Source organism: Ilyonectria robusta (genome assembly GCF_021365365.1).
Source record: "Ilyonectria robusta strain PMI_751 chromosome Unknown BGZ61scaffold_3, whole genome shotgun sequence".
In the NCBI taxonomy this organism is placed as follows: domain Eukaryota; kingdom Fungi; phylum Ascomycota; class Sordariomycetes; order Hypocreales; family Nectriaceae; genus Ilyonectria; species Ilyonectria robusta.
In genome coordinates this window covers 1,133,719-1,159,937 of record NW_025764437.1, presented here as the reverse complement: position 1 = coordinate 1,159,937, position 26,219 = coordinate 1,133,719, and the positions used below count along the sequence as shown (strand labels likewise).

The following is a 26,219-nucleotide window of genomic DNA, read 5'->3' as shown; positions in this document are numbered from 1 at the left end:
AAGCCCGTATCTATGTACCTTCAGCAAGCGAAGAAGAACCAAAATCCAGATCGGATCCATCTCGACACCTACAGTCGTCATCTATGCCCAACGCCCCAGACGCTTCAAGAACGAATGCTTCCAAGTAATATCCCCAAACACTGTACAGCCAAGGCATACCACCGTTTCCCGCAATGACCCGTCCCAGACCCCTTGAGCTCCAAACATGAACGGAACGAAAGGAAGAAGAGAAAAGAAGAAAGGAAGAAAAGAGTCCAAAAGGAAATCATTAACAACAGTTGCCACCCCTCCTCCTGTTGCTCAGGGTGAAGACCTCTTCCCATTCCCGGATGCCCCAATTCTGCGGGCGATTCTTCGCCTTTCGTCTCCTCCGAAGCCCGGCGAGGCCATCGTCAACCGTGGCGCCCGTCATGGAGCTCTTGATGCTGCCTCCATCGCTGGCTGTGTTCCAACCTCCACTGTCGCCGTATTGGATTCCGCTCGCAGGGTCGTCCGGGTCGATCTCTCCAAGCTCAATCTTGGTAAGAATCATCCTCGCCAGTCGGCCAAAGATCTCATCCACGCCCTCCCCGTTGAATGCGCTGGCTTCCGTGACGACCGAAATGCCTGCAGTGCTTGCCCACCGACTTGTCTCCGCCCTCGTCACCTCCCGGCCTTCCGGTGCGATGCTCGCTCTTTGATGTGCACTGGCTCCGATCGAGGCGCCACGATCCCTAGTCGTAGTTCCATCGGCATTTGTCGATACTGAGGTAGAATATGAGCTTCCTCCTGCGCCACCAGCCATGGAGGAGACGCTATTTGGGGTCGCTGGTGGCAGGCTTGTGTCGATCAGCGTGTCAGTCGCAAGATCCAGCTTGTTCCCAACGAGCATGACGCTTAGGTTCGGAGACGCGAGCGCTCGGGCATCGTTGATAAATGGTTGAAGGGCGCGGAAGGAGGCATGCGAAGTGAGGTCGTAGACGAGAATAGCGCCAGCAGCGCCTCGATAGTACGAGCGAGAGACGGATCGGAAACGTTCGGTACCGGCGGTATCCCAGAGCTATCGGTCCGTTAGAATTCCTCCTCGGTGGCGGCATGGTAGGAATGGTCATTACCTGTAGCTTGATGCGTTTCCGCCGCGATCCGGTGCCCACTCTGATAATTTTGCTCGCAAACTCGACGCCGATGGTCTGCGACGACAGGACCCTCCACTCATTCTTGACAAAGCGATGCAGGAGACACGACCTATGCGCCAAATATTCAGTCAGTCTGGGTTCCTCATGCGGTCGCCGCGTCAGGGACGTTGCGTTGCGCTACAAGACGGTGAACCTACTTCCCCGTTCCACTAGGGCCCAACAGTATGATCTTGGCCAAGTAATCATACATGCTCCCCAGCTCCTTGGTCAATGTCAGCGGGCCTATATCACCGCGGCTGGCAAATCTGTCGCGTGCGTACCTGCTCCCGGGCGGTCCCTGAGCTCTCTTCGCTCGCACCCGACGACCGGCGTGGTCTCGTCATTGCGGTGGTCGGACGTCGCAGATGGGTCCTGCTCGAGGGCTCGAATAATGCTGCATGTACGGGTCGCGTCGCGGCGTTCGGAGGGGCGCGACTTCGAGAGATGCGTCGAGAACAATGCTGACGAGCAGGGAGATGGCGGATGAATAGAATGAGCCAGGAAACCGGGGAAAACTTGGCTTATCGGGGCATGTGTGGGCTAGATTGCGATGATGTACGAATGTATCTCAGGTGGGACGCATCACCGACTTGGCTGCTGCCCTTGGCTGGTTATCGGGAGGCCTGACGACAGCGACAGGGATGGGCCGCCTGGAATCGCCCTATAATATAGCGCCGTGCGACCCCTGCGAAACGGGTGGGCCACCGTTGGCAGTGATTACGTGAAGAGGTGGCGCTCGAACCAACCACACAATGGGCACCGAGTAAGTACGAAGTACGCGGAATCTAAATTCTGGACGTCATTTCGCTGAGAGCAGTCTACATCATCAATCACCCAAACTTCCGGAGGGGATCGTGTCGAACCACTTATTTATCCACACTTAACAGTTGAAATTGCACACATGGGACTCCATCTTCAACCTCGGCTTCAACCTAATCCCAACTCAAGTCTAAATATAATACCTGCAGCTCACAGCCCTTGTGGTGAATAGTTCCTTGTTCCTCTAGCAATTGAAATGCATTCCCCTCAAGCATGTCCAGATGCGGTACTAAGTGAGTATCGATCGACCGAGGTCCTTTTTTTACAACGCATCACGCCTGTGTTTGATCTGCGTTTGGAGACATCTTAATGTCTGACTAGGGTCCTGGGGTACACAGACCAAATGAAACCCTTCACTAGAATCAACGATTCGTCGGACATATTTTGGAGGTGATCTTGAAGAGGCTGAGGTCTCGTCTTACACGGGATTTACCCTCACCCCATGGAATCACGGATAGATGTAGGTACACATGCTACCTCATAATACTACTATCTGAAGTCTCGGGTTTAAGCAATATTTTTTATATTATTTCTCGATTTATGTAGTGATTCAAGCAATTGATGAATAATGTTGATGTTGTGGTTGAGCGGCTGACCTTTGCCGAAATTGAGCCTCGGCCGCCAGCCACGACGTCTTGATCCGCCCCGCGTGTCTTAAATAATTCGGAGATTCCACCATCAACTCAGCATCTAAGCCATCGCCATCTTTCACATCCCGTTAGGGCTTGTAATTTCCCATCAGCCAGTCAGGCATTACTCTAAAATGAAGATCGAGGGCCGAACCTTCATCGTCTCCGGCGGGTCAGTATTCATCGGCTCTCGCCGTCGCTTTCACGTGCTGACATCATCCCCAGCGCGTCTGGCCTTGGGAGGGCCTGCGTCGAGGAAATCTGCAAAAATGGAGGCAATGCTGCCATCTTCGACATGAATGAGGAGAATGGCGAGGAGGTGGTCAAGGAGTTATCATCCTCTGCCAAATTCTTTGTCTGCAACGTGCTCGAGACGGAAAGCATTGCAAGCGCCGTCCAAGGCGCCGCGGAATGGAGCAAACAGACGAACAAGCCCTTGGGAGGTGTCATCCCCGCGGCCGGCGTTTCAACGCCTGCGACTGTATGTGATGCATCTTCTGGAAATTCCAAGCCGTGAGTGAGAACTGATTGATGTTGCTGTTAGATGCTTGATCGGCACGGAAAAGCCTTCAGTCTCGACGACTTTGACTTCGTCTTGAATGTCAACCTGCGCGGCACCATCGACCTTGTCCGCCAGACCCTTGAGCATCTCGCCAAAGCTGACCCGGTCGGCCCAGACTCAGAACGCGGCGTCATCATCATGGTGGCATCGTCAGCTGCCTTTGATGGACAAAAGGGCCAGGTGTCGTACTCTGCCAGCAAGGGCGCTGTGACGGCCATGACGTTGCCGATGGCGCGTGACCTAGCGCGCTATGGCATCCGAGTCGTGACGATTGCGCCTAGTCTGTTTGACAGTCGGATGACGAGCATGATGCCGGAGAAAGTGAAGAAGAGTCTTGAGGGTGCAATGGAGTTCCCTAAAAGGGCGGGTCAACCGGCCGAGTTTGCCCAGTTGGTCCGACAGGGGATTGAGAACGTCATGTTGAATGGGGTCGTCATCAGACTGGATGGCGCAATGAGGATGCCGAGCAAAATGTGACACCAATACAGTAGATATCTTTCACTTGAATTAAACCAGGGAATAAATTCAATCCCCATACACTAGTCCTAACATTTTTCTGACGTGTGGAATAATACCTCGGAAGATCGAGTTCGTGATCCTACTCTATGGGAGAAATCGGCTTCACTGGGCAGCCGCGTAACTTGGAGTCGGCTATTTCGGCTAGACACGATGATGGCCATTCCGAAAACCGGGCGATTGGTAATCACCCCCTCAAACCCTATAAACTGTCGACTTCATGATTGAAACTCACGTTGTAATAATTTTCGGAGTGAGATGATAGGTAAAAGTCGTCAACTACTTGACCAACTTCGTGGTTTGCACAGTGTAAGTCCCACGGGAGGTGCGTTGAGTTACTGTGCAGGGTAACCGTTTATCCTAGCTCCGGCTGGGTTATTGTCATCTCAGAAACTACACCATCACCAGATCATTCGATATTCGCACCATGGCTCCTATCAAGGTGGCAGTCCTTGATGACTATCAAGGCTTCTCCGATCCTCACTTCAACAAATTAGACTCGGCCAAGTATGAGGTCACCTCCATCAAAGACACCCTCCTGCCGTACAATCAACCCGATACGCCACAGTCAATCAAGGATGCCCTGGTCAAGCGGCTCGAGCCTTTCGAGATCATTTGTAGGTATCGAGTCTGGATGTTGTGAAACATAAGCTGAATTATGTCACTCAGGTTGTATGCGGGAGAGAACGCCATTCCCCGCAGATCTGATCGCCCAACTGCCCGCGCTCAAGCTCTTTCTTTCCACCAGCGTGCGAAACAAAGCACTCGATTTGGAGGCATTCAAAGAGCGTGGAATTCCAGTTGCCGGCACCGTAGACAAGAATCGCGCGGACACGAAGGCGGCGGGGACGGACAGCACTACGCAGCACTGCGTCACCCTGATTCTGGCACTCACTCGAGGCATTGCCAGAGATGATGCGGCCGTGAAAGAGGGTGCTTGGCAGACAGGGTTCGCCACGGGCCTCAAAGGGAAGACTTTGGGCATTCTTGGACTCGGCCGGTTAGGTGCCAACGTCGCGAAGATCATGAGCACCGCGTTTGGCATGCGTGTTATTGCATGGAGCACCAACCTTACCCAGGACGCTGCGGATGAGAGGGCCAGGGATCAAGGTCTGCCGGTGGAAGACGCAGATGGCGAGAAGACGTTCAAGGCGGTAAGCCGAGACGAGCTCTTTGGCGCGGCCGACGTTATTTCCGTTCACATCGTCCTATCAGACCGCTCTCGGGGGCTGGTCACGTCAGAAGACCTGGGCAAGATGAAGCAGTCATCTTTTCTCATCAACACGTCTCGTGGCCCACTGATTGTGGAAAGGGACCTGCTCGACCACCTCAAGGCGGGTCGAATCCGGGGAGCTGCATTGGATGTTTTCAACCTGGAGCCGCTGCCGGCCGACAGCGAGTGGAGGAACAAGAACTGGGGTAAGGATGGGTCGAGTGAGGTCTTGTTGACGCCACACACGGGCTACGTGGAAGAGGCGACGCTCGGGTCGTGGTATGCGCAGCAGGTCGACAACATCAACCGCTGGGAGGCCGGAGAGCCGCTGGAGACTCCCCTGATCTAGACCCAGGCCGGGGTCAGTGCTGGCATCGCATTATTTGATAGAAAACGACTAGATGATGACGAGCTAGGATCGATAGTCTGTGATCAATAGTCCGAGGACCCTGGACGAAGCGGTCCGAGCCGTATTATCCGCTGCCCGCAAACCTCGTAACTGATTGAAGTGTTCATCCCTACTCTCAATCGTTGTGTTAGAAGCCCTGGTAGTGTTCTCGACCCGGCTTCTTTTCTTTTTTCTTTGTTTATTGGGCATGGGTCCCCTCGTTCCCGCCGGCTCAAGCTAGCGTTGGGATGTGTTCGTCTCCTCAGCTCGCCACAGGGACGTCTCGACCTCTAACCTATCCGCTTTTGCAGGTGATACATGCCGGTAGATGCGTGACTACGGAGTCTGAGCGCTTGTGACCGCTGAATGCTGGGAACAGGGATGTCAGCTCGCCACTAAGCGATCTCGCACCCGCATCTGGAGGGTACCGTATTTCGAGGAATATCCCGGCGTTGGAGTTTGAACCGTTTGATCGACGGTGCATTGACAGCATCCCATGTCTAACAGAGCCTCCATACCCTGAGATGTCGCGAAGTATGCGGATGCACACTCTTAATACCTAACTCAGGCTTCCGAAGTTTTTGAGGCCCCCCAAAGCCTTAATTGGCAAATCCGGCGACCGGCGAGCGGATGGCACTCCGCGAACCCCATGTTCCATTGTAGTGCAGCTGCTGTACTACCCATTGATGACGACACAACTCACTCTCACTTATCATTTATCAATCCTCACTCCCCACCCAAAGCGTCGCCCTACGAAATCAACGTAAAGCCAATCCTTATCATGCCGCCTAGTCCATCTTCGGAGAAAACTAGATAAAGTTCGAGTCTGCAGCTGACCATGTACGTGATCTTTACTACGGGACGGCACAGTTGGGAGGCGGGTGAGTTGGCGGGTGAAGAGGAGATATTTGTGGAGGGGGGGTGTGAGACATCTGAAGTCGAGGTTTGTATTGTGACATAACCGAAGCAATGGAATTTACTTCCGCATTACTTTGAGGGGAAGACGGCCCGGAGATTAAATAATTGTTTTTGTCGCAAGGGTCTTTCTGTTGTCTGATGTCCTAGCGCATTGTAGGTCGACTGTCATGATCTCACAACCCCCGATTTAAGAACGTAGACGCCACAGAGATCCTATGTACGTACGAAATTTGTCGTACAGCCACGCTACAAGCACAAACACAAGATCGTGCAGCATCGAATTGCCGCGTTGCCAACGATATGGTCATGACCAGTAAGTACTACGTTCAGCACCCAACTGAGCTATGTCCCACAAAGCATCCTCGCCACTCCCGTTGGGCCCGCAACTCACTCGCTGGATCCGCATCTGTGCAGTAACGTACGCTCGCCATGAGGCACCGAGTTGCAGCAGCGTCGTCCCATCATCGTCTGGTACCCGGTGTCTCCGTACGCGTGCCGAGTGCCAAGACGAGTTGCCGCTACGGAGGGTGCTCTCCGGGACTCGCACCCTCTCGAGTTGAATGAGCGATGGGCGTTCCTTGGCGCAACTCAAATCATATGAAACCTCCAATTCATCCGATCGCTCCACCAGTTCAATTGAACCTTTCGGCCTTGGAGATGTTATTGTCCGCGGAGGGAGGGAGCTAGCACAGAGACTCGAGAGCTCCCCGAGTTTGTTACATTGTCTCGGCCCTATGCCTCAGTCGTCATACATGGAGTGTACCCGTATCCGGGCGTCACCGGTGACATTTGCCTGGTCCACAGTCAGCTCGTGTGTGTGCACCCCGTGTACGGGCAGGTGAGTCCACGGAGCGACGAAGGCACCAACACACATGTATGACACCTCCCTTGCGTGCGTAAGACGCCGCAAGGTCCGAATAGCTCCCTGGGCCTGATTCGGCCTAGGGTGACAATTTGGAGGTGCTGAGAAGTGCGTATGCACAGCCGAACTATATGGAAGCCATCCCCAACCCGTTATACCCTAGCTGACGCTGGCTGATACTGGCTAGTATACTTGGCAAAGGCACATGTTTACCGCGGTGCTCATTCGTAGAGTATGGTCTGATGTGGGGATGTCTTTCCAGCAAGTCAATTGGGCTGGCTGAAGCTGGGCTGGCTGAAGCGGCGCCGGCAATATCGTGTATTTTTGTTCTGGACTAGCGCGTCGGCTCCGAGACATTCCAACGTTGGCTCCAATATCTCTGCATTCTTCAAAATAAGATGGCCAGGTCTCGATCTAGCTTTGTTAGATCCGGAGTCAGCGGCTCCACTGCGGCAAGTAAATGGAGTATTTGCATGGACAATCCGTTTTCGATGCCTCGCTTAAGACGATCCACAGTGTGCCTCGTGGAGGAGGCGACATGATTCGATGTGTGGAGTCGCTTATGCTTTCATACTAGCGAAGAGGGCATCGTGAACCGTCTCCTAAGGGCGCCGCAAGTACGCCTCCCTCAAAGTCAAAGAGCTCTTTGTTTGGTACAGTGTGAACACCGGATCTGAGCTTTTTCACACCGCCGAATCGATCCCGAATTTTTCTTCCCGGTGTTTGCACGGAATCCTCGTTGTGAATCTATTCCGGATAAAGACCAAATACCCTGCCCCCAGAGTCCGCAAAGAGACTAGGGACAGCATGTGGAAAATATCGATCATACCCCGGTGTGATTCCGTGTTTCGGGGAAGGGCCATGGGTGTGATGGCTTGAACTTGCATCTCGTGGGTAACACCACCGTAGGAGGAGGGAGTGGAGGAGCTGTGGTTCACTGTACGTAGTACCGTCAGGGCTCTTATACACACCCCCAGCTTGATCGATGGCCTCAAGGGACTAGCCCTCTTGGTACCAGCCGGTCTACATACAGATGGAGAATGACGAGCACCTTTACTTCTCGTCCGAGGGTATATTAACCCTATCGCCGTCCCTCCAGAGGTGTGGTTCATCGGCAAGCAACCACATCTCATTGACAAGCCTTCACTGATACCCCAGACTCCCTCCCTACATCACCACTATTCCAAGTTCCAAGAGTGAATTCCCCTTCTGCAATGTTCAACAGACATCCAAACGGCCAGAAGGCCCAGACAGCACCTGGCGGAAGCCGCCATTCGGTCCATGCCTCCGCTAGGAATCTTGTTGTTATTCTCTTTGGAGAGTTCTGTGGAACATTCATGTTCCTTCTTCTCTCCTTTATTGGCACCCAGACTGCTCTCCTCACCAACGATCCCTCAGACCCAAACGCACCCCTGCTGCCCTTCAGTCTCATGTACATTGCATGCTCCTTCGGAACTGCCTTGGCCGTCAATGTCTGGATCTTCTATCGCGTTACGGGTGGAATGTTCAACCCAGCTGTAAGAAAGGCATGATATCAATGAATGAATCGAGTGGCTAATGTTTTGCGTCTTAGGTCACCCTAGGTCTAGTCCTTGTCGGTGCTGTCACGCCTCTTCGTGGCCTCGCCATCGTTCCCACCCAACTCGTCGCCGCCATCGCCGCCGCTGCTGTTACCGATGGTCTGCTTCCCGGCCCCCTCGGTGTTGCCAATAAACTTGGAGGTGGTGCTAGTACGGCACAGGGTCTCTTCATTGAGATGTTCCTCACGGCACAGCTCGTCCTGACGGTCTACTTCCTTGCCGTTGAGAAGCACCGTGGTACTTTCCTTGCCCCCATTGGCATTGGTATTTCAGTCTTCATTGCCCACATCGCTGCGACCAACTGGACTGGCACATCCATCAACCCTGCCCGATCTTTCGGCCCTGCTGTCATCACTGGCTTCGTCAATTACCACTGGATCTACTGGCTGGGCCCCTGCATGGGCTCCTGCTTAGCCTTCCTCGTGTACACCACCTTCAAGTGGCTCGAGTACCAGAATGCCAACCCTGGACAGGATTCCGACGTGGAAAAGGCAAGCAGCTTCCACATCCGACCTGACGAGAGGTCGATGCCTCCCGGCGCTCGTCTTGATGACGTTCCCAAGCCTAGGTCTCCCCACCGGAGGAACGACAGCGTTCTTGACGGCCAGATGAGCCCCACCATGTGAGTGGTTCTCGGCGGAGACCACTACCATCAAGGCCCTTATCGACATGCATCTGACATGCGAGCTGGCCACGCTCTCGAACGAAATGTGAAATTTGGTATATTGTGGTTCTGCGTAATATGAGACCGTCTCACTGCGCAATGCATAGCATCGGAGGGTCAGGGACACGGCAATAACGGATAAGCATAGAATGAAAGGAGGAAGGAATGGGGTTTTGTTTCTCTGGTGGAGTGGTATACCTTGAGGCCTCAAGAAGATGGCCAACTAACAATCTTTATAATATACAATGCATTTAATCTCAGTTGCGTCCCATGAAGCCCAAGCTGGGCTCCTCTTCATCTAGGTCTAGTCTAATACTTGGTCCTCCTGCAACCCTCCAGAATGCCTTGGCTCCCGTCCAGAACAGCCAAGCCATCAAGAACAGCAGATAGAAGGGGCCGAACCACACAATCAAACCAGTGAAGATGGACGCAATGATGCTGCTTTTGGCAAATGCGCCCACGATCCCGCCGATACGTCCCGCAAACAACATATCGCCGACGCAAAGCAAGACGACGCCTGAAAGGTTGAAGAGCCAAACTGTGCATAGCGCCACCAACACCCAGGATCCCTCCTTCGACTCGTAGAAGAAGTCGTGCCATTCGGTTGTGCGAGAGGTGGTTTTCGGCAGGTAATGGGCCAATTTGAAGAGGAGAAAAAGCTCCATGCTGAATGACAGGGTGTAGTGTGGGATCGTAACCAATAGATTCTGCGTCCAAGTTCGGTCAGAAAAGCTGGCGAAGAGGAAGGCAAAAACAAAGGCCCAGAGGCCGAAGCCCGTTGCTCTCAGGCGAGTGTTGACTTCCGCCATTCTGAATTGCCGTGTTTTTTGGTGAGCGGGTGATGCCAAGAGAGAAAGGAGAAAGGAGAAGACGCGCGTTTCCTGCTCAGTTCTTGTTGTTGGCGATGGTAATTATACAACCCCTTGATGCAACATCAATCCAGGGGCCATGCCGCAGCCACTAAGCCATGTTTGGCGCCCACCCATGCCCTGGCCAACTTTCAACCAACACCTTAAGTTCACTCATACGTTTCAGTACAATAATATCACACTGGTCGTTGAGTAATTTTTATCCTAATTCCTCATGTTTACCCAAAACAATGAGGCGTTTTCATATCCTGAGCCATTCATGGCAAGGTGGTTTCTCAACCTTAATCCCGGGCAATGCAACGCAGCACAGGCATTTAAAGCAGTAAAATAATCATCGGGTTCATATTTAGAGACCTAAAAATGCAAGCTGTACTAATCTTTGAATGAATCCCGATAGACAGATATGGGCAGATACTGCAGACTCGGGGATTAACTGCGAAGGTAAGAAATGCACAGAGCTGTATCAAATTCCATGTCCCTTTACGCGTCCTGGATATTTACAACATCTCCGTACCTATCGACAGCCAAAATCTTCTTCGTGGTTGACGTCTTGACAGGATTCTTTGCCGCGAAGATCTCGTCAAGTTCCTCAAGCTGTCGGGTATTTTTATTAGCGTGTGCGTCAGAGGAAACACCAAGATAAGAAAACTTACAGTACGACCCTTGGTCTCGGGAATCAGTACGTAAACCACCAAGACTTGGATTGCATCCCAGATAGTGAATACAATGTAGGTCTTCCAGCCAATCTTTTCCATGGAAACAGGCCAGGCAAACTGGTTTAGGAGACCAGCAGCATTGACCGCCAGGTTGGAGAAGGCCATGCCCTTGGCTCGCATCTCGAAGGAGAGAACCTCGACAGGGTACAGGGCCTGGAGGGGAGTAATACCGACGGAATAAATCGCACCAAAGATGAAGATCATGGCCAAAGATGCCTTGGAAGCAGCGTGGTTGGTGTAGATAGCCTTATCATTTTCATCAATTCCTGCGTAGGATTTGGCGAACTCAGATGACGCGATCGTCATTCCAAGCCACACGACGGTGCATCCAGTGAAGGAGAACAGAAGCAATGGGCGGCGGCCAATTCTGTCAACCAGACAGGCTCCGAGAATAGCAAAGGCAAACTGTTGACAGTTGTTGATAAGAGTGATGTTGGCCTGTGCGATGCTTCCAGTGTAGCCGGCGGTGTCGAGAACCGATCCGAGGAAATACGACAGCACGGCGTTTCCTGCCCACTGACCGAAGATGGAAACAACAACGTTGCAAGTCAAACGGTATACGGCAGCTCGGTTGCGGAACAACGCCCGGTAATCCCACCAGCGCTTGTCGGCACCGTCCAGGTCTAGACACTCCTCGTACTCGTGAAGCTGGAGCTTAACCCAAGCAGACTCGGGGTTTCCTTCGCCGTGATACTTGGCCAGAACTGCCTTAGCCTGGTCCTGCTTGTTGTTGACGTAAAGCCATCGAGGAGACTCGGGAATAAGCATGCAGAGGAGAACGATTAGACCAGAGAAAAGAGCCTGCAGCCAGGTGATAAGGCGCCAGGAGTAGTCTCCTCCTGTGTTGAGACCGCCTCGAGCGGAACCAGCAGAAATAATGGCACCACTGAACCAAAGAGTATTGTACATGGCTGGAAAAGATTAAACATGAGCGTGTTAGCAGATCCATGCATCACAGTAAAAATGTTTACTGAAGTAGATACTTACCACCGACAACACCACGGAATGCAGGGTGGTTGATTTCAACGACATACATGGGACCGGCCGAGGCTGCAATGGAGACACCAAAGCCGAGCAAAAAGCGACCTCCCATGAACTGACCCATCGAATTCGATGTGCCCTGGATGATGGTACCGACAATGATGATGAGAGCACCAATGAGCATACCTACGCGACGACCGAAGCCATCGATGGATGGACCGACAAAGGGGAGGGCAACAACACCACCGATCTGGTACATGGAAGAGACAATGCCGGCCCAGAGACCGTCATTTTCAATGTTGTACGTTTCCTTGAACCATTTGTTCTGGAGCAGATTGTTGATGAGTGAACCATCGTAACCGTTCATGGTACTGCAGAAGAATCCAACGACGGAAAAGGCATAGACGAAGAGCTGGGCTTTAGACCAAGCATTCGGGGGCTCCTTAAGCATGGCCTCGTTGAAGGCCTCGTTACCCGTGACCACATGGGTCTTCACCTCCTTCTGTAGAAGGCGTTAGAGTTAGAATCTCAAGTGATGATGGGAGTCATCCAGCGTGGAAGCACGTACCTTTTCTCCATCATCATGGACCGGCTCTAGATTCGACTGGGCGATTTTTTCAGACATGGTCCTCGAGGATGTTGGCTAATCCGCCGGGTGTCTGTGTGTGGGATGGGGTGCAACGTTGCAAGTCGATAGAACAACCAATCTCAAGACCAACTGGTGCGAGATGGGAGTGAAGGTTAGAGGTGCTCTGGGAGATAATAGAAGAACAATTATGGGGGAGGGAGGAAATTATTTATCAATGAGTGGCATCCTGTCGATGCAGGGTCGTGAATGAAAGTGGAAGTCGAGACGGAGGTCGCTTCCGTCCAAGCTCAAGCCACAGGAACCTTGTACTTCCGATTCTAATGCAGCGCCTGCTAAGACTCATTTGTTGCTAGCAGGAGCAACGATTGTGACACCGTTGGCGGAAATTCGGCAGGAAGCACCGACCGTCACCTCATAGCAGGTAGCCTGGCGGCTGGGGTCCCCGCACCACCGCAAGGGTTGCGGCAGGAGCAACCCCGCGTAGATCAGTTAGTCGGGTGGGTGGGTTGGGTGGTCGGGGACCAGTATGGACCCTCCTTTGAGAGAAGTACCATGCACATTTGGCCTAACCTCGTTGAAGAGAAGGCCGGCTCCGGGGACTGCTTGATCGATGCTTGGGACCACAGGCAGGGGGGGTCTTTCGTCCCGAAACAGTGGTTCTACGAAAGTGTGATCAAAACACACGGGTGGAGAACGGATGTTCCTGAATTAACTGCGTTGTCTTTGCCATTGTTCTGCATGAAAGACAACGCAAGCCAATTCCATAACACAGCAAGGGTCACACAGTGTAAGTTGCGGTGGTGACATTCAGATCTCAAAATTCCCAGTCTCACCCAGAGACGATGAACTGGATGCGAACTCTAGCCAATGATGAAACAAGGTCACTAACTCGTGGAGATGAGAACCTCTGGTCCACACAGTGGACGCACATGATACCTTTTTTTATGATCCATCGCGGCAATCTCATCCCGTAGTGTAAATTCACTAATCGATGTGCTTGAAGTGGTGCACATGGCTCCTTTCTCAACTAGGCCACGGGAGATGAAGTTCCGAGCACGGAATGTCCCAATGCGGAAAGGCGACCGGGATGAGTTTGGTGTGAATGTCGATTTAGACGAGGTTACTCGAACAACAATCAACAAGCATGTGGGGGATCAGGTCATCGGAGGAGAGTACTGTTATTGTCGTAGTGGACCCATGTCTGCCGTTGAGGGAATGAATATTGCAGCATGCATGTTCAATTGTGCCACCAACGGTGAAGTACTACATGCGTTGGCCGTAATGTCGTGTTTCTAGCATGCATCCAGTTGAGGAGAAGAGGGAAGTGCCATTGCATTTAGCCCCCACAGATATTTCGGGATCTGAAGAGCCTGGCCATGTCCAGACATCCTTCAAAGATCCCCGAGATGAAGGATGAATAGCTGGGAGAAGATAGCGAAGGCCTTCTGTCGTCTCCCATTACACCGCATATCGGGGTGCATCCATGTGTGGAGTAAGTACAATGGAGTGACCCCGCCAAACAAGCTTGATAAATGGGTCCGGGGTTAGAACAAACGCCTCGTCGAGCTACGGTGATAGACAGAGGAATACGGGCTGCTGAGATGGATTCATTTGCCGATAATCATTCCCCGGTTTTACAGCATGCACCAGAGAGGGTCATATGGGGCGAGTCTATGCAGCCAAACGTAGCGACCCGTGGTTGCTTTATTCAGCTTTGATGGAACGACGTCCAACTGGAGGCGTCGACCGAGGTTCAACGACCAGCATCCCGAGCGATTGTTGGAAATGCATGTCATCTCACGAAAAGGGATTACCTCGGCCGTATTCCGACGGCCCGGTAAAGCGGTTGGTGTCGCTGGGCGATGTGCCATTCGTCACCTCCAGACATGGATAAGAGGAAGGGGTGTGGGGTTGCTGAACGTAGATAGTAACTCGTCCTCGCCGCTTGTTGGTAGATGGCCCTGACATAAGAGGGCGATGTTGTCTGGAAATTCGTCTGCACTGGATTGGGATTATTAATTTTAGGTTCGGTACTCCTTCTTAGCTCGATACTGAATAGGCCGTACTCCTATGAGCAATCCGCGCAAGCCTCGTTCATTCCAGGCTCATTGAAAAAGAATTCCAAGTACCTGTGAGCCTTACAAATCACGTAGTCTTTCAAAGCAACCGGGTGTCATGTCTTAGTACTCATACCCCAGCGGTCTGTCGGGTTGGACGGATTTTATCCCGAAGTCGTTGGCTCACTCGCTCCTTGTGCCTCAAAACGAAGCTGTCGACAGCTGCAATCTGATCCATGATGCATATATGATCACACGGTCTTAGGTCCAATGAGCCAAGATGGTCTGTACGCCTCTCGAGTTTGCTTTGCGCTTGCGCCGACAGCCCTGCTTGGAGGATGGTGGCCATGGGCTCAGCTTGCGGACGTGGCTGGGCTGGTGGCATGGGTTGAGCACATGAGAGCCGGTTGGGCTGCATTGTAGACCCGCCAAATGCCGGCATCTGCTTCAAGGCCGGACCATGCGTTCCTAGACTCCGGGGACAATTCACGGGGCGCTACGGCGCCGTTCTCCATCTCTTGGCATGTCACCACGTCCGCGGATGAGTAGATAATGATCCATCCTTTGAATCCTCGAGACAGCCGATTCAGAACGTGGCCAAGACATATCACCACCGGTCAGGAAACGCATTTCTGGGCATCATGCCATGCATTCGGTCATGAGGAGTATCGGCTTACAACTCCGCAGCCGAAGGGATTGAGGGCCACGGGACAGGACGAAGGACGGAATCTCGACCCGACGAAAGAGAACATGACAGTGCTGTGACCCAACGGCATGTTCGTGGCGATGGCGATTCGACCAAAGTAAGCACTTCAATCCAGCACACGATGTTGGCGCCAGCTGATCTAGAGAAAAAGTTATTGGCGCGGTGATGCCCTTTAGAGGCAACGAGCCACGTGATCAGACACAGGCCATGACGTACTTGTCCCACGCTTTGGATGCCATCCAATACCGTCAACCCCCAATCAGTGCCTTTCTTTGCTTTTGCAATGTCGAGCGCATGCGGTTGGATTCCACTAAAGACGGCTCACAACCACTGCAAGACTGTGGTCACAAGCTGGGTTGCTTCTTTGGGCGCAGACGCCGCAGAGACTACGTACCCCACACATCCGTTCGACCATTTGACTGGCGTTTTGTCGCCAGGACCAACTCCAGGTGAACCTCGGCTGTTTAGGTCAATACATCGCGAGACGGGCCACGAAACAAACCGGATGAGTCGAATTCCCGTGCAGTCGTCCACGTTCTAGGAGTCGTGTCGCATCAGGCGACGACTCGCAAAGCGGCAAGCCGAAAGCCGTTCTCGCACAACTCCAAGACGGTGCAACGCTTGAAGACGGAGCTGAGCGGCGACTGAAGGCGTCCGCGTTCCTCCGAGTGGGGCCTGATCTTTGACGCACGCGGGGAATTACCTAAGGCTCGTCGCTCACAAGTCGCAGCCGTCAGGTTTAACATCCTAGCACAATTTCTCTCACGAGACCAAGACCAGGACCAGGACCAGGACCGAGACCGAGTCTGAGTCTGTCTGAGCCGGAGAGACGCCCGTGGCCAAACATGTCGTCGGTCAAGGCCACCAAGAAGAGCGCCTTCTCGTGCGAGCCGTGCCGCAGACGCAAGGTGGATCCATCCTCGCCGTGCTCTGCGCTGCTCCCTTGTACCGTTGCTGACTCGCTTCCAGGTCAAGTGTGGTGGTGAGCAGCCCATTTGTAACCGGTGTTCTGCGAGAAAGGACGATTGTGTATACAAACTGTACGACTCCCGCTGGCCTTGTATCAGGCCGCTGTTCATGCTCGTGATGATACTCGCGTGCCCTGCCCGTCTCCCACCAAATTACTCACACGCCACAGCAACCCAACTCTGTCCTACACCCAACGCCTCGAGGAGCGTATCAAGGAGCTCGAGGACCAGCTCGCTTCCGCCAAGTCTGCCCCTCCGTCTATTGCCGCCTCGAATCACTCCAGCCCCGGCGTCTTCAATGGAGACTCGGCCAGCCACAATCGCAACAGCGCCCATGCCGATGACCATGGCATGACAAGGAGCTTTATGGGCCTCAAAATTGACGACAAAGGTGGCATTACATACCATGGCCCGACCAGTCTATTCCATCTCCCCAGTGACCGGGACACGACCCAAAATGACTTGCTCTGTTCCGTTGACACGGACGCTCATCGAAGGGAGCGGCTCGTCACCAACGCATGGCATCAGCGCGCAATGGAAAACCTCTCCGACATCCCAGTATGCTCTCTTTGCATGACTCCCGTATATGCTAGCTTACCAAGTACCGCAGGAACCATTTCAATACCTTCTGAATGTGCATTGGTGCTGGATCCAGCCTCTGTTCAATTTCATTTACAGACCTGCTTTCACCCGTATGCTTTCCTCAGTTGTACATCTGAAGCCGCTGAAGATCTAACTTGATATAGGCGACATGCAATCGATGGGCCCTTACTACTCGCACACACTTCTAAATGCAATCTTGTCACACTCCATCCGCTGGGGCAAGAGTGATCCCTCGACAAAACGGCTGCTGGATCAGTCCTACGATGGCGGTGCCGTATTCGCGAAGCATGCCCGTAGTATGCTGTTCGATGAATTGAACCGAGGTGTTAGCACTATTCCGACAGTTCAGACACTTCTCCTCCTCAGTGCTCAAGAATGTGGCCATGGAAACACCACACAGGCGTGGGTGTACAGTGGCCTGGCGTTCCGCCTTATTGACCATCTGGGAATTTGCGTGGACGGTCAGAGATACCCTGGTTCGGTTCACTTTTCCGACGAGGAGGTCGAGATTCGCCATCGCATCTTTTGGAGCTGCTACTTCTGGGACAAGATGATTAGTCTGTACCTTGGCCGCTCCCCATCCCTACAGCACTCATTTGTTTCTCCTCCCCAAATCATGTGTAAGTCCCAGTCCCAAACACCGGCTTCCCCTGCTGACAATCTCCAGTGGATGATTCTGCCGAGAATGAACTTTGGGTTCCATTTGATTCGCTTCATGGCGGGGATTGGAAGTATCCTCCCGCTACCGCACATTCGACATCCTGCTTCATGAGCACGTGTCGGCTGTCGGTTATTTTCAACGAAATTCTCATCCATATGTACGACCCATTGATGCAGAATACTGATGCCGAGATGCAAGAATGCCTGCAGTACCAAGATCCAGCCCTGAGACTGTGGTGGGATCAACTACCCCCTCACCTGAAAATTGATCCTCTTGCTCTGCCGGCCCTAGCACCGCCTTCGCATATTGTTACCATGAAGTAGGCACCACGTCCCACTCCTCAGTTTTGTAAACGGACGGCTAACTTATTGGACAGCGCGCTGTACCATACGTTTAGAATCCTCTTGTTCAGGCCTATGCTTTCTCGTCAAATACACCCTGAAGATGATGGGCCGCACCCGATTCAGAATCATCTTGTGGAATGTGTCACGTCAGCCACGTCCATCATCGCTATTTTCGACCTCTTCTGCAGGACATTCACAATCAATCATTGTGTCCTGTCTCTGTCGTACAGCCTTTACATTGCGGCGACCATTTTCCTCTTGCAGGTGCAGGCATCTCCAGAGGATCAACAAGCACTTCGCAAGTTGAGCTTTTGTATTCAAGCATTGAATCAGGCAAAATTCGTCAACCCAGGTAAGCTGCTTGGAATTGGAGAAGAGCCCAAAGTGCTAACGGAGCGCTAGTCATCTCAAGTGCTCTGTCTCTCATTACAAGAGAAGTGACTAGCCTTGGAATTAATCTAGGTGGCGTCAGTCAACAACAACAGCAGCAGCAGCAACAGCCGACACCAACAACTCCAACTGTGTCTCCCGATGTGCCCCTTTCCGAGTCCATATTCCAAACACCACTCGATGTACCCCTTCAGCAGCCACAGTACTCGCCAGGGCAGCTTTTTCAGACCCCATGGGCTGACAACCTTGACCCCAACTCTATGAATGTAGACCGTGGTGTCTTCGAAGCCTTGTCATCCTTTCAACCTCTTAGCGTTCGTGTTGGTGCTATCCACGAATCTGACAACCAAGCACCTTTTGGATAAAGGGATGTCTTTTGTCCCCGGCGGAACAAACACTCGCCATCCAGCTCGGATTTGGTCACTGCCTTGTTGGCGCTCACAGCAGGGTTCCCTCGAGCCTGCATCATCATTCGCCTCGACTAACAAAAAAATCCGACAATCAGTAACCTCGTGGGTGCTGGGGGGTTGCTACCCCTAAAACGATCAAGTCGGAAACTGAACCAACTTGCTCCTAGCCATGAGGGGATGTCACGGATTACGCCGTGTTCGGTGGTATGTTCGCAGCTAAGGAGCCTGCTACTGATGCCAGGCGAGAAACAATAGGCCAAAATCAGCCATGGCAACCTTACATAAGTTGTCGGAGGATGTAGATGTGGTGAAGGTAACGTAATGCGCCCTAGTTCTTACAGGCAATTGATACAAGCTCTTCCGCCGACATTCAACCCCTCTATTCTGACGACAACCCCAGTCATCTTCACGGGAACCCTCCGAATCTGTGGGATATTTGCCAGCCTGGAGCTTTACCCTTACGCTGCAATATGAAAGCTGCGGTCTTTCCGTGTGGATTGCACTGGGACGCTGGCGGCCAGGCAATATTCGGTGGAGAGCAAAGATCTGGCCCTGTGGGTTCGTCGAGGGCAAATTCGGATAATCCCAGAACACCGGTCGAAGCTACGATTGTCCGAACCTGTCCATCGCATCATGCCCTATAGTGCAAGAAATGGGACGGGGTGTTACTACTCAATCATGGGGTTCTGCTGGACTGCTTGGGGGCGGACTTGGGAACATGGAGACGCATTCAGAAGCGGCAACAAACAAATCAAAAGATTACTTCACCATGTGCGCGTTGAACACCAGGCAGTCATCTGTGCTATACAATGTTCGATAGTATAAATGAAACAAATAAACCCCGCCACGCATCAAAAGGCGTTCGAAAAGAGCCAGGCAGCTGCAATGGCGACGAGATGCAGACATAAACCCGCAACAGCCGACTTAGATTCGTAAGGGGTGGGAGAATTTCGACTTGTCACACGTACTCCACATTGCTAGCGGGGTATCATAATGATCGCTCTGATTAGGACTTGACATCGATAAAACCGTCCTGTTAAACCTGAAGAGAGTGAGCAATGCATGTGGATACGGCCAGACATTCACTCTCATAGCAACAATTCCGTTAGTCTTCGGCGCGGCTAGGTTAATCCTACCATTAAGAAAGATGCATGAGTGAGTCTAGATCCACCACTATTGTGTCATGGCCACTGCTGATGAGCCAGTAAAGTGATTCTAATGAGTGACAAGTTACACTATTGGTGTCATCTAAAGCTATAATAGGAGAGCTACCCCTCTTGTCGCATGTAGCTTTTTCAGTGGCGCCCTGAAAGTATCGACACAGAACTAAGCGCGTGACTTTAGCAGGAATAAAATGAGTAAAAGTCCGGGTATCGGCCTTCATGTAGAGCAATTGTCGGAATCGATGGTTATACCACGGAGATTACGAGTTATGGAAATAAGAACAGAATTTTGAGGACACGACATGTATGAAGAAGAAGTTGTGGGGAATGAATATAGGTAGAAACCAGGCGAGAAAGCTGTTGGCCGCGTCGATGAACGGAGCCATTTTGTATCCGAATATGATACCACCACGCTCATTAGGGCGAGAAAGGCTTAAGCTCAAACTGAAACTCTGGTTTGATCCGCTGCGTAACTCGGATATCTGTGTTCTTGACAGATCCGATCGGATTCCTATCGGGGATTCTAGCTCCCCCAGTTAACCATGTGAGGTCCCCGAAGCTGCTTCAATCGCCGGATCCAAGCTTCAGATGACAAATTGGTCAACTTGAGACACCGGATACTCCGGGGGCGAATTTGTTCTAACGAGATTCTCTACAAGGGTCAAGCATTGCTCATGAGGTTGCTTTTGGGAAACTCAAAATTTTGTTCCAACGATAACATGAGATAATGGGCGCAGTCTCCCTTGGCATTATTTCGGATTGAATCGCGACTGATACGACAAGAACATTAACCTTCTAGACTTGGGATTCCCAAAGGGGCAGGTTGCTTGATATCATTCTCCAGAAATAGATGTATGATGGCTATAAAACAAAGAGTTAGTCATCGCAAAGAGATATGGGATAACCCAATTCACGCTTACAACACATCTTGATTATTCTATCTCTACCACTGCTCTCGAGTCAGTGCTCTCTTTGAAAGATGAAGTTTACACTTGTCTTTGGCATTCATGCCTTTCTTCTTGTATCCGACGTATTAGCCTCGCCCATTCCACAGGAAGAAGACATATGCACCGCCGAGCCACTGACTTCGGATACATGGTAAAAGCTAGGAATGGAAAAATGGCTGACCGACTGGGCTACGAGCGAGCTTGCTGATAACCCTATCGACGGAGTACAGAACTTTGCTAGTTCTGTTGGGGCCCCAAATTTCTTCTGGTACGCTTCTGCTGTATCGTCTGCATATTATCACGTTGAGTTAATAATGTTTCTTCTAGTGGGCTTAACAGTTTCTGCAATGCTGGCCAGGCTTGCTTTCCCATTGACCTGCCCGCTTGGTATGTTATGTCCCACAATCATTCCCCTCTGTTCGTCTTGCGGCTACAGACTTAACACACGCAACATAGGTATGCCTTGCTATCGGTGCAGAATTGGAACACCTATATGAATACGCTCTATAATGCTGTCTCTTTGGCGGGCAATATCATCACCTTGACCCTTCCAGGAATCGTGACTGGTGTCTACCCCGATTCGAAAGATGATGTTACGGTTTTGAAGCTCTTTACACGAGTCTTTGGTGGCACTCTCGGCACCATTCCGTTCACGGAAGCCCTTGGTGGCGCTGCAACAGTGGCTTCGGGGACTACTATGCTCGTATCCGGCAGTCTGATTCCTCCCGAGCCCGAGGACAGATTTCTTGCTTGGACCAACGGCACCAGTTCCATGGGAATCTTGGTTCAGTCTTTGCAAAGCAGCATCTCATCCTCATTCCAGGATATCATCGAGGCTCAGGCAAGCGCTGCAAACGGAATCGTGCCTCTTGTTAGTGATGGTAAATTCCTGGGCACAAGCCAGAACGTCACGCAGGCAGAAATGCAAGAACAAGCGGTCAAGTCTCTGGAGCTCTACGCCATGGGACTTGCGCTTCAAGCCCAACGGGCCTTTGTCTTTCGAAACCAGCTTTAGAGAGAAGACATCGGGTGCAGGGAAGCCGGGCGGGAGACAGCGTGCGTGCAGGAAGAGGATGGCCAATGGAGAAGCTACTCCCTCGTGACGGCCGGAAAACGGCGACGAGGTCACGACCATGGAGGATGTTGCAGCAACGATGCAGGACAAGTACGGCATGACGAAGCAGCAGATGTTCAAGGATGTTTCTGATTGCTTCGACGATGCTGGCGGGGTGCAGTTGGTGTACCCTTTTGGCGATTTTCTCCGGCTCGACTCATCGCAGCAGTGCATCTTCCATCTCCAGGTCTGTACCAATATGTTGGTGGATGACCAGAGCATCATGGAGCAATGCAAGGATTAGGGGCTCAGTCTGTGAGACGAAGGAGTTAAGTTGGTCGACTGCTATTAGGAGTCGAGTCTTTTATCTATATTTCCATTCTTATTTTCTGTTCTTATAGACTTGGTGTGGCTCTCTGTACGCATTGTTGAGACGATTTAGTAGAATAGTTTTAGAAAACCTCCAGGCTGGCCTTGTACCTAGACAGCTCCCCGATCCAGTTTGCTCATGGCAACTCACTTTCTAAATGGTGAAAAAGTAGTAACAGGCCCACTCAGTCCTTCGCAACATCCCACAGATCCTCGGCGTTGCCCCTGAAGAGTCTCTCGAGGAGCACGTCGTCGTCGGCGCACCAATCCAGCACTGTCTCCATCCACGGGCGAATGTCGAGTCCCTCGAAGCGCGTGTGCGGCCAATCTGTTGCAAAGACGATGCGAGTCTTTCCAAACAACTTCAGCAGTTCCTTTGAGATCGGTTCGAGGTCGCCGTAGCCTGGAACCTGGCTGATGCGATAAGGCGCAGAGAGCTTGAGGTACGTATGGCCGTCCTGCAGAAGGCGCACGAGAGAAGAGAAGCCAGCGATGTCGTAGGGGTTGGAGCCGGAGTGGTCCTTGAGGATTGGGTGGCCGATATGGTCGATGCAGAAGCGCACGTTGAGGGTTGGGACGATGGGCTCGAGAAGGGGGATAAGAGGCATGGAGATGTAGACTTGGACGACCCAACCGAGGTCTCTCACGGCGTCGGCGTACTGGTGCAGTAGAATCGACAGTTCTTGGGCATCAACTTCGCGTCCATTCGACTGAATGTTGAGTCGGACGCCGCGGACGCCCAGTTCATGCCATTCCTTGAGTAGTGCTGGCGATGTCGTGGCGGGATCAAACTGCACGACGCCGCGTCCACGCTGGGGGCCGAGCTCACCCAGGGCATCCAGCATGCATGCGTTGTCGACGCCATAAATAGACGGCTGCACGATGACAATGTTGCCAATGCCGACCGAGGCCTCGAAGGTGAGCGCCTGGGCGAGGGTGAAGGTGCTGGGCTGGTAGGCCGCATCGGGGTCCAGGGCGTAGTTTATCGGGTCGATGATGTGCATGTGCGAGTCCCATGCGCCGGCGGGGATGCGCGCGGCGAGGCCGGAGTGAGGCTCCTGATGGGCCATTTTCACTGCTGTTACATGATATTGCCGGAGGTGATGTCGATCGGCGGTGGTGGGCAGTGGGTTTTGTAGGTGCTGAGTTAATCGAATTTGGACGGGGTGGAGATGGAGATGGAGGATGCCTCGGATGTGATTCACCGAGGGCCGCCGGGGCGGTTTAGGAGCGCCAGCAGAAGACATCCAACAGATCCGTGCAGGAGAGCTCGGTGAATCAGGACATGGTGGAAGTCGGCGTCTAGGGTTCCATTTCTAGGGTTCTGTCAGCTGCATGATACCGAGTTAAGGTCAGTCTGAAAGTCAACGCCAATGGGATTAACACGGAACTTGTCCGAAATACAACATATAAGTGGGATGACGGGTGATGTTGTGATGCTCCAATAAGTATTACCAGCCATTACTTTAGTTTTCAGATACAATCTGCTCAATTGGCTGGGTAATTATTCTACGTCATCCATGCGTGCATACAAGGCAGCCGATCTTCCAATCTGGTCTCCCTTCACCATGCCCGTCATCTGACATATACAACATGTAGCCGTTTGGTGATATGCGCACGAACACGAAATTATTGATGACGAAATACAAAATGGTTTACTTTTAATATTATCGGTGCCCTTTAACGACACGGCCTTGTTTGTTAGTGTCACGCTCAATTGAATGGGTTTGCCAACACCGCCGTGGCGACAAAATACCTATACACCCTTCTGAATGCTCCTCACAATACTATAACTAGAAATTCTCCATAAATTTATTAAATCCTTGTAAACTAGATCTCGAAAATCCTCACCCCGGAACAGTTTATGCTGCACAAAGGTGGGCTTACATCCTCACCCGGGCCGTAGCGCCTTTAGCTGACGGATGGCTTATACCAAGCTCAGTGAAACGTCTCCAACTACACCAAGCTCCTTGGAAAGTCGAGGTGGAATCATTCATATTTGAGAGATCTAGGGCCATCCATCCAGTGACAAGACCAGCGCAGTCCAAGGCTGATCTTGCATTCCCGTTATTTGTCACGTTGGTCATTTGAACTGGTGCGCCTCAAGTTTCAAGGATGCTAAATAAATAGCAAGCGATCGATGGAAGCGCTCAGCCACACAGCACGACCCCTAATTTCTACGTCACGTTCCCCAAGCCTCGTTGATTCCAAATTCCCCCATAACTCCCTCCGCAGTCTGTAAATTCATACCCCCACCTTGCAGCCGGACAATTGATTCCAAAGACCTACAGAACCATCCACCAATCGCGAATAGCGCCTCCCAATGGAAGCCCGCCCCCCGCTGAACCACAGCCGAATGTGGCAATTCCCCTCCCCCCCAGGTACCTTTTTTCCAATCGTCATCAGTACCATCGGTGACGCAGCGAACTCTCGGGATTTGTCACGTCCGGCTTCCGACAGAGCTTCGAAACCTATCCTCCCTCACCGCAGAAGCGCAGCTGAGCTGCCTTGCTGGCTATAACTGCTTCCTCGTCCCCTTAGAAGCGTTTAAGCACATCACACACTTGCTCGAAGCAGATCGCAATCGCTTCATCGAGAACCCAGCAATCACCCCGCTTCCCCGGCATCCGATCTCCGTCGCAACATCAATACTGCCTTCGAGCCCACTCAAGAAACCACCACTACAACACCAAAAACTCGTCGCCAAAAATGCCATTCTCGCTCCCTCCGTTCATCGCCCGCCTCGTGCGCCCGTCCACGCAATCCGCCATGTTCTCCATCGCCCCCGACGCCGCCGCCTCCTCCCCCCCCGCCGTCCCCGCCAACGCGCAGCTCTGCACCGTCGCGGCCGGCTGCTTCTGGGGCACCGAGCACCTCTACCGCAAGCACTTTGCCAACAAGGGCCTCATCGACGCAAAGGTCGGCTACATCGGCGGCGACCTGGAGAACCCGGCCTACCGCGCCGTGTGCGGCGGAAAGACTGGTCGTACGTCCTCCTGTTTTCGTCCTATTTTCCTGCCTGGGGAGTGTGATCTTGACCAACTAACACTTTGTCGCAGATGCTGAAGCCGCGCAAATCATCTTCGATCCAGCCCAAGTTTCCTACCGCCAGCTCCTCGAGTTCTTCTACAAGATGCACGACCCCACAACCCTCAACAAGCAGGGCCCCGACACTGGCTCGCAGTACCGCTCTGCCATTTACTTCCACAACGAGGAGCAGGAGAAGATTGCGCGCGAGGTCACTGCCAAGGTCAACGCCCAGTGGTGGAAAAACGGTGTCGTCACCGAGGTTGCGCCCGCCGGCAAGTGGTGGACCGCTGAGGAGTATCACCAGCTGTACCTCGACAACAACCCCATGGGCTATGAGTGCCCTAGCCACTTCTTGAGGCCGTTCCCCCCGCTGGAGTGATGGTGGACCTGAGGTTGTGTAAAAGAAGGAAATGGATAATTAGACAATACGGACAATGTCAATGATGTAAATATCGACGTGCAATGATGGCAAGCTTGGAGCATTGGCAAGTCGCAGTCAGCTATGAATACAAGGGGGTCAGTATAGCATTCACGCTTTAAGTGGTCAAATCATGATGGCAATAATGGATGAGTATTGCTATTCGCATACACTCAAAATACAACTCGCACACTTAAATATATAGACTAATTTCACCAAGAAGTCTCAATAATATACCTAAACCTAAGAAAATTAAATAAGTTTTATTTTTAAGTATTTATCCTCTAAGTTCTACTTTTTAAATTTTATCTTTTAATTTATTTTAGAGTAGAAACTGGAGACTCTTTAAAATAAGATACCTTAAGGCGGGCGCGCAGTCCAGGCATATCTTAGACTATCTAAGTTTAGTATAAAAGCTTGTATTTGTATGCGATTTGTATTTTGAATGTGTGCGAATAGCAATACTCTAATAGATATGTTTTTAGAAGTTCTTCTTTTTTTGGTATATCCCTATCTGCTACAAAATGTGGGCGCATCGCCAGCAGGCATTGGCCAAACCAAGGAGAGGAGTTTCATTAGCCTCTTCAAACACTATTCATTTCGCCAAATAATACACGCGTTCTTCGCGATCTACTACAA

At 52.0% G+C, this 26,219-nt stretch overlaps 10 protein-coding genes across 10 annotated transcripts; 6 read left to right on the top strand and 4 right to left on the bottom strand.

The window, feature by feature from the left end:
• Positions 1-110: 110 nt before the first annotated feature.
• On the bottom strand, positions 111-1,534 carry BGZ61DRAFT_127360 (P-loop containing nucleoside triphosphate hydrolase protein). Its single transcript, XM_046237108.1, has 3 exons — positions 1,313-1,534; positions 1,095-1,224; positions 111-1,039 (listed from the first exon to the last, which is right to left on the bottom strand). The coding sequence occupies exons 1-3, from the start codon at positions 1,363-1,365 to the stop codon at positions 269-271; spliced, it is 954 nt and encodes a 317-aa protein (XP_046109430.1). The 5' UTR covers positions 1,366-1,534; the 3' UTR covers positions 111-268.
• Positions 1,535-2,561: 1,027 nt separating this feature from the next.
• BGZ61DRAFT_382218 (uncharacterized protein) lies at positions 2,562-5,403 on the top strand. The gene is made up of 6 exons (XM_046242659.1): positions 2,562-2,774; positions 2,828-3,083; positions 3,147-3,637; positions 3,797-3,863; positions 4,045-4,297; positions 4,350-5,403. The coding sequence occupies exons 1-6, from the start codon at positions 2,737-2,739 to the stop codon at positions 5,240-5,242; spliced, it is 1,998 nt and encodes a 665-aa protein (XP_046109429.1). The 5' UTR covers positions 2,562-2,736; the 3' UTR covers positions 5,243-5,403.
• Positions 5,404-8,094: 2,691 nt separating this feature from the next.
• On the top strand, positions 8,095-9,267 carry BGZ61DRAFT_490541 (aquaporin-like protein; the record flags this gene model as incomplete). Its single annotated transcript, XM_046250340.1, has 4 exons — positions 8,095-8,131; positions 8,220-8,277; positions 8,356-8,578; positions 8,635-9,267. 4 exons carry the CDS (start codon positions 8,095-8,097, stop codon positions 9,265-9,267), a joined length of 951 nt encoding a protein of 316 aa, XP_046109428.1.
• A 295-nt stretch (positions 9,268-9,562) lies between these two features.
• On the bottom strand, positions 9,563-10,114 carry BGZ61DRAFT_473351 (uncharacterized protein; the record flags this gene model as incomplete). Its single annotated transcript, XM_046248445.1, has 1 exon — positions 9,563-10,114. The coding sequence occupies one exon, from the start codon at positions 10,112-10,114 to the stop codon at positions 9,563-9,565; it is 552 nt and encodes a 183-aa protein (XP_046109427.1).
• Positions 10,115-10,397: 283 nt separating this feature from the next.
• BGZ61DRAFT_514056 (general substrate transporter) lies at positions 10,398-12,749 on the bottom strand. Its single transcript, XM_046252197.1, has 4 exons — positions 12,440-12,749; positions 11,878-12,373; positions 10,828-11,801; positions 10,398-10,768 (listed from the first exon to the last, which is right to left on the bottom strand). Exons 1-4 carry the CDS (start codon positions 12,494-12,496, stop codon positions 10,655-10,657), a joined length of 1,641 nt encoding a protein of 546 aa, XP_046109426.1. The 5' UTR covers positions 12,497-12,749; the 3' UTR covers positions 10,398-10,654.
• A 3,123-nt stretch (positions 12,750-15,872) lies between these two features.
• BGZ61DRAFT_127265 (fungal-specific transcription factor domain-containing protein) lies at positions 15,873-18,711 on the top strand. The gene is made up of 8 exons (XM_046237107.1): positions 15,873-16,131; positions 16,193-16,263; positions 16,362-16,749; positions 16,802-16,883; positions 16,938-17,414; positions 17,462-17,774; positions 17,832-18,151; positions 18,202-18,711. Exons 1-8 carry the CDS (start codon positions 16,069-16,071, stop codon positions 18,552-18,554), a joined length of 2,067 nt encoding a protein of 688 aa, XP_046109425.1. The 5' UTR covers positions 15,873-16,068; the 3' UTR covers positions 18,555-18,711.
• Positions 18,712-20,873: 2,162 nt separating this feature from the next.
• Positions 20,874-21,724, top strand: BGZ61DRAFT_527951 (uncharacterized protein; the record flags this gene model as incomplete). Its single annotated transcript, XM_046253181.1, has 3 exons — positions 20,874-20,977; positions 21,037-21,096; positions 21,166-21,724. The coding sequence occupies 3 exons, from the start codon at positions 20,874-20,876 to the stop codon at positions 21,722-21,724; spliced, it is 723 nt and encodes a 240-aa protein (XP_046109424.1).
• A 118-nt stretch (positions 21,725-21,842) lies between these two features.
• BGZ61DRAFT_527950 (uncharacterized protein) lies at positions 21,843-22,067 on the top strand (the record flags this gene model as incomplete). Its single annotated transcript, XM_046253180.1, has 2 exons — positions 21,843-21,938; positions 21,993-22,067. 2 exons carry the CDS (start codon positions 21,843-21,845, stop codon positions 22,065-22,067), a joined length of 171 nt encoding a protein of 56 aa, XP_046109423.1.
• Positions 22,068-22,317: 250 nt separating this feature from the next.
• Positions 22,318-23,379, bottom strand: BGZ61DRAFT_442850 (uncharacterized protein; the record flags this gene model as incomplete). Its single annotated transcript, XM_046244796.1, has 1 exon — positions 22,318-23,379. The coding sequence occupies one exon, from the start codon at positions 23,377-23,379 to the stop codon at positions 22,318-22,320; it is 1,062 nt and encodes a 353-aa protein (XP_046109422.1).
• A 1,023-nt stretch (positions 23,380-24,402) lies between these two features.
• On the top strand, positions 24,403-25,826 carry BGZ61DRAFT_584577 (peptide methionine sulfoxide). Its single transcript, XM_046256370.1, has 2 exons — positions 24,403-25,118; positions 25,192-25,826. Exons 1-2 carry the CDS (start codon positions 24,842-24,844, stop codon positions 25,539-25,541), a joined length of 627 nt encoding a protein of 208 aa, XP_046109421.1. The 5' UTR covers positions 24,403-24,841; the 3' UTR covers positions 25,542-25,826.
• The last annotated feature ends 393 nt before the right edge of the window (positions 25,827-26,219 follow it).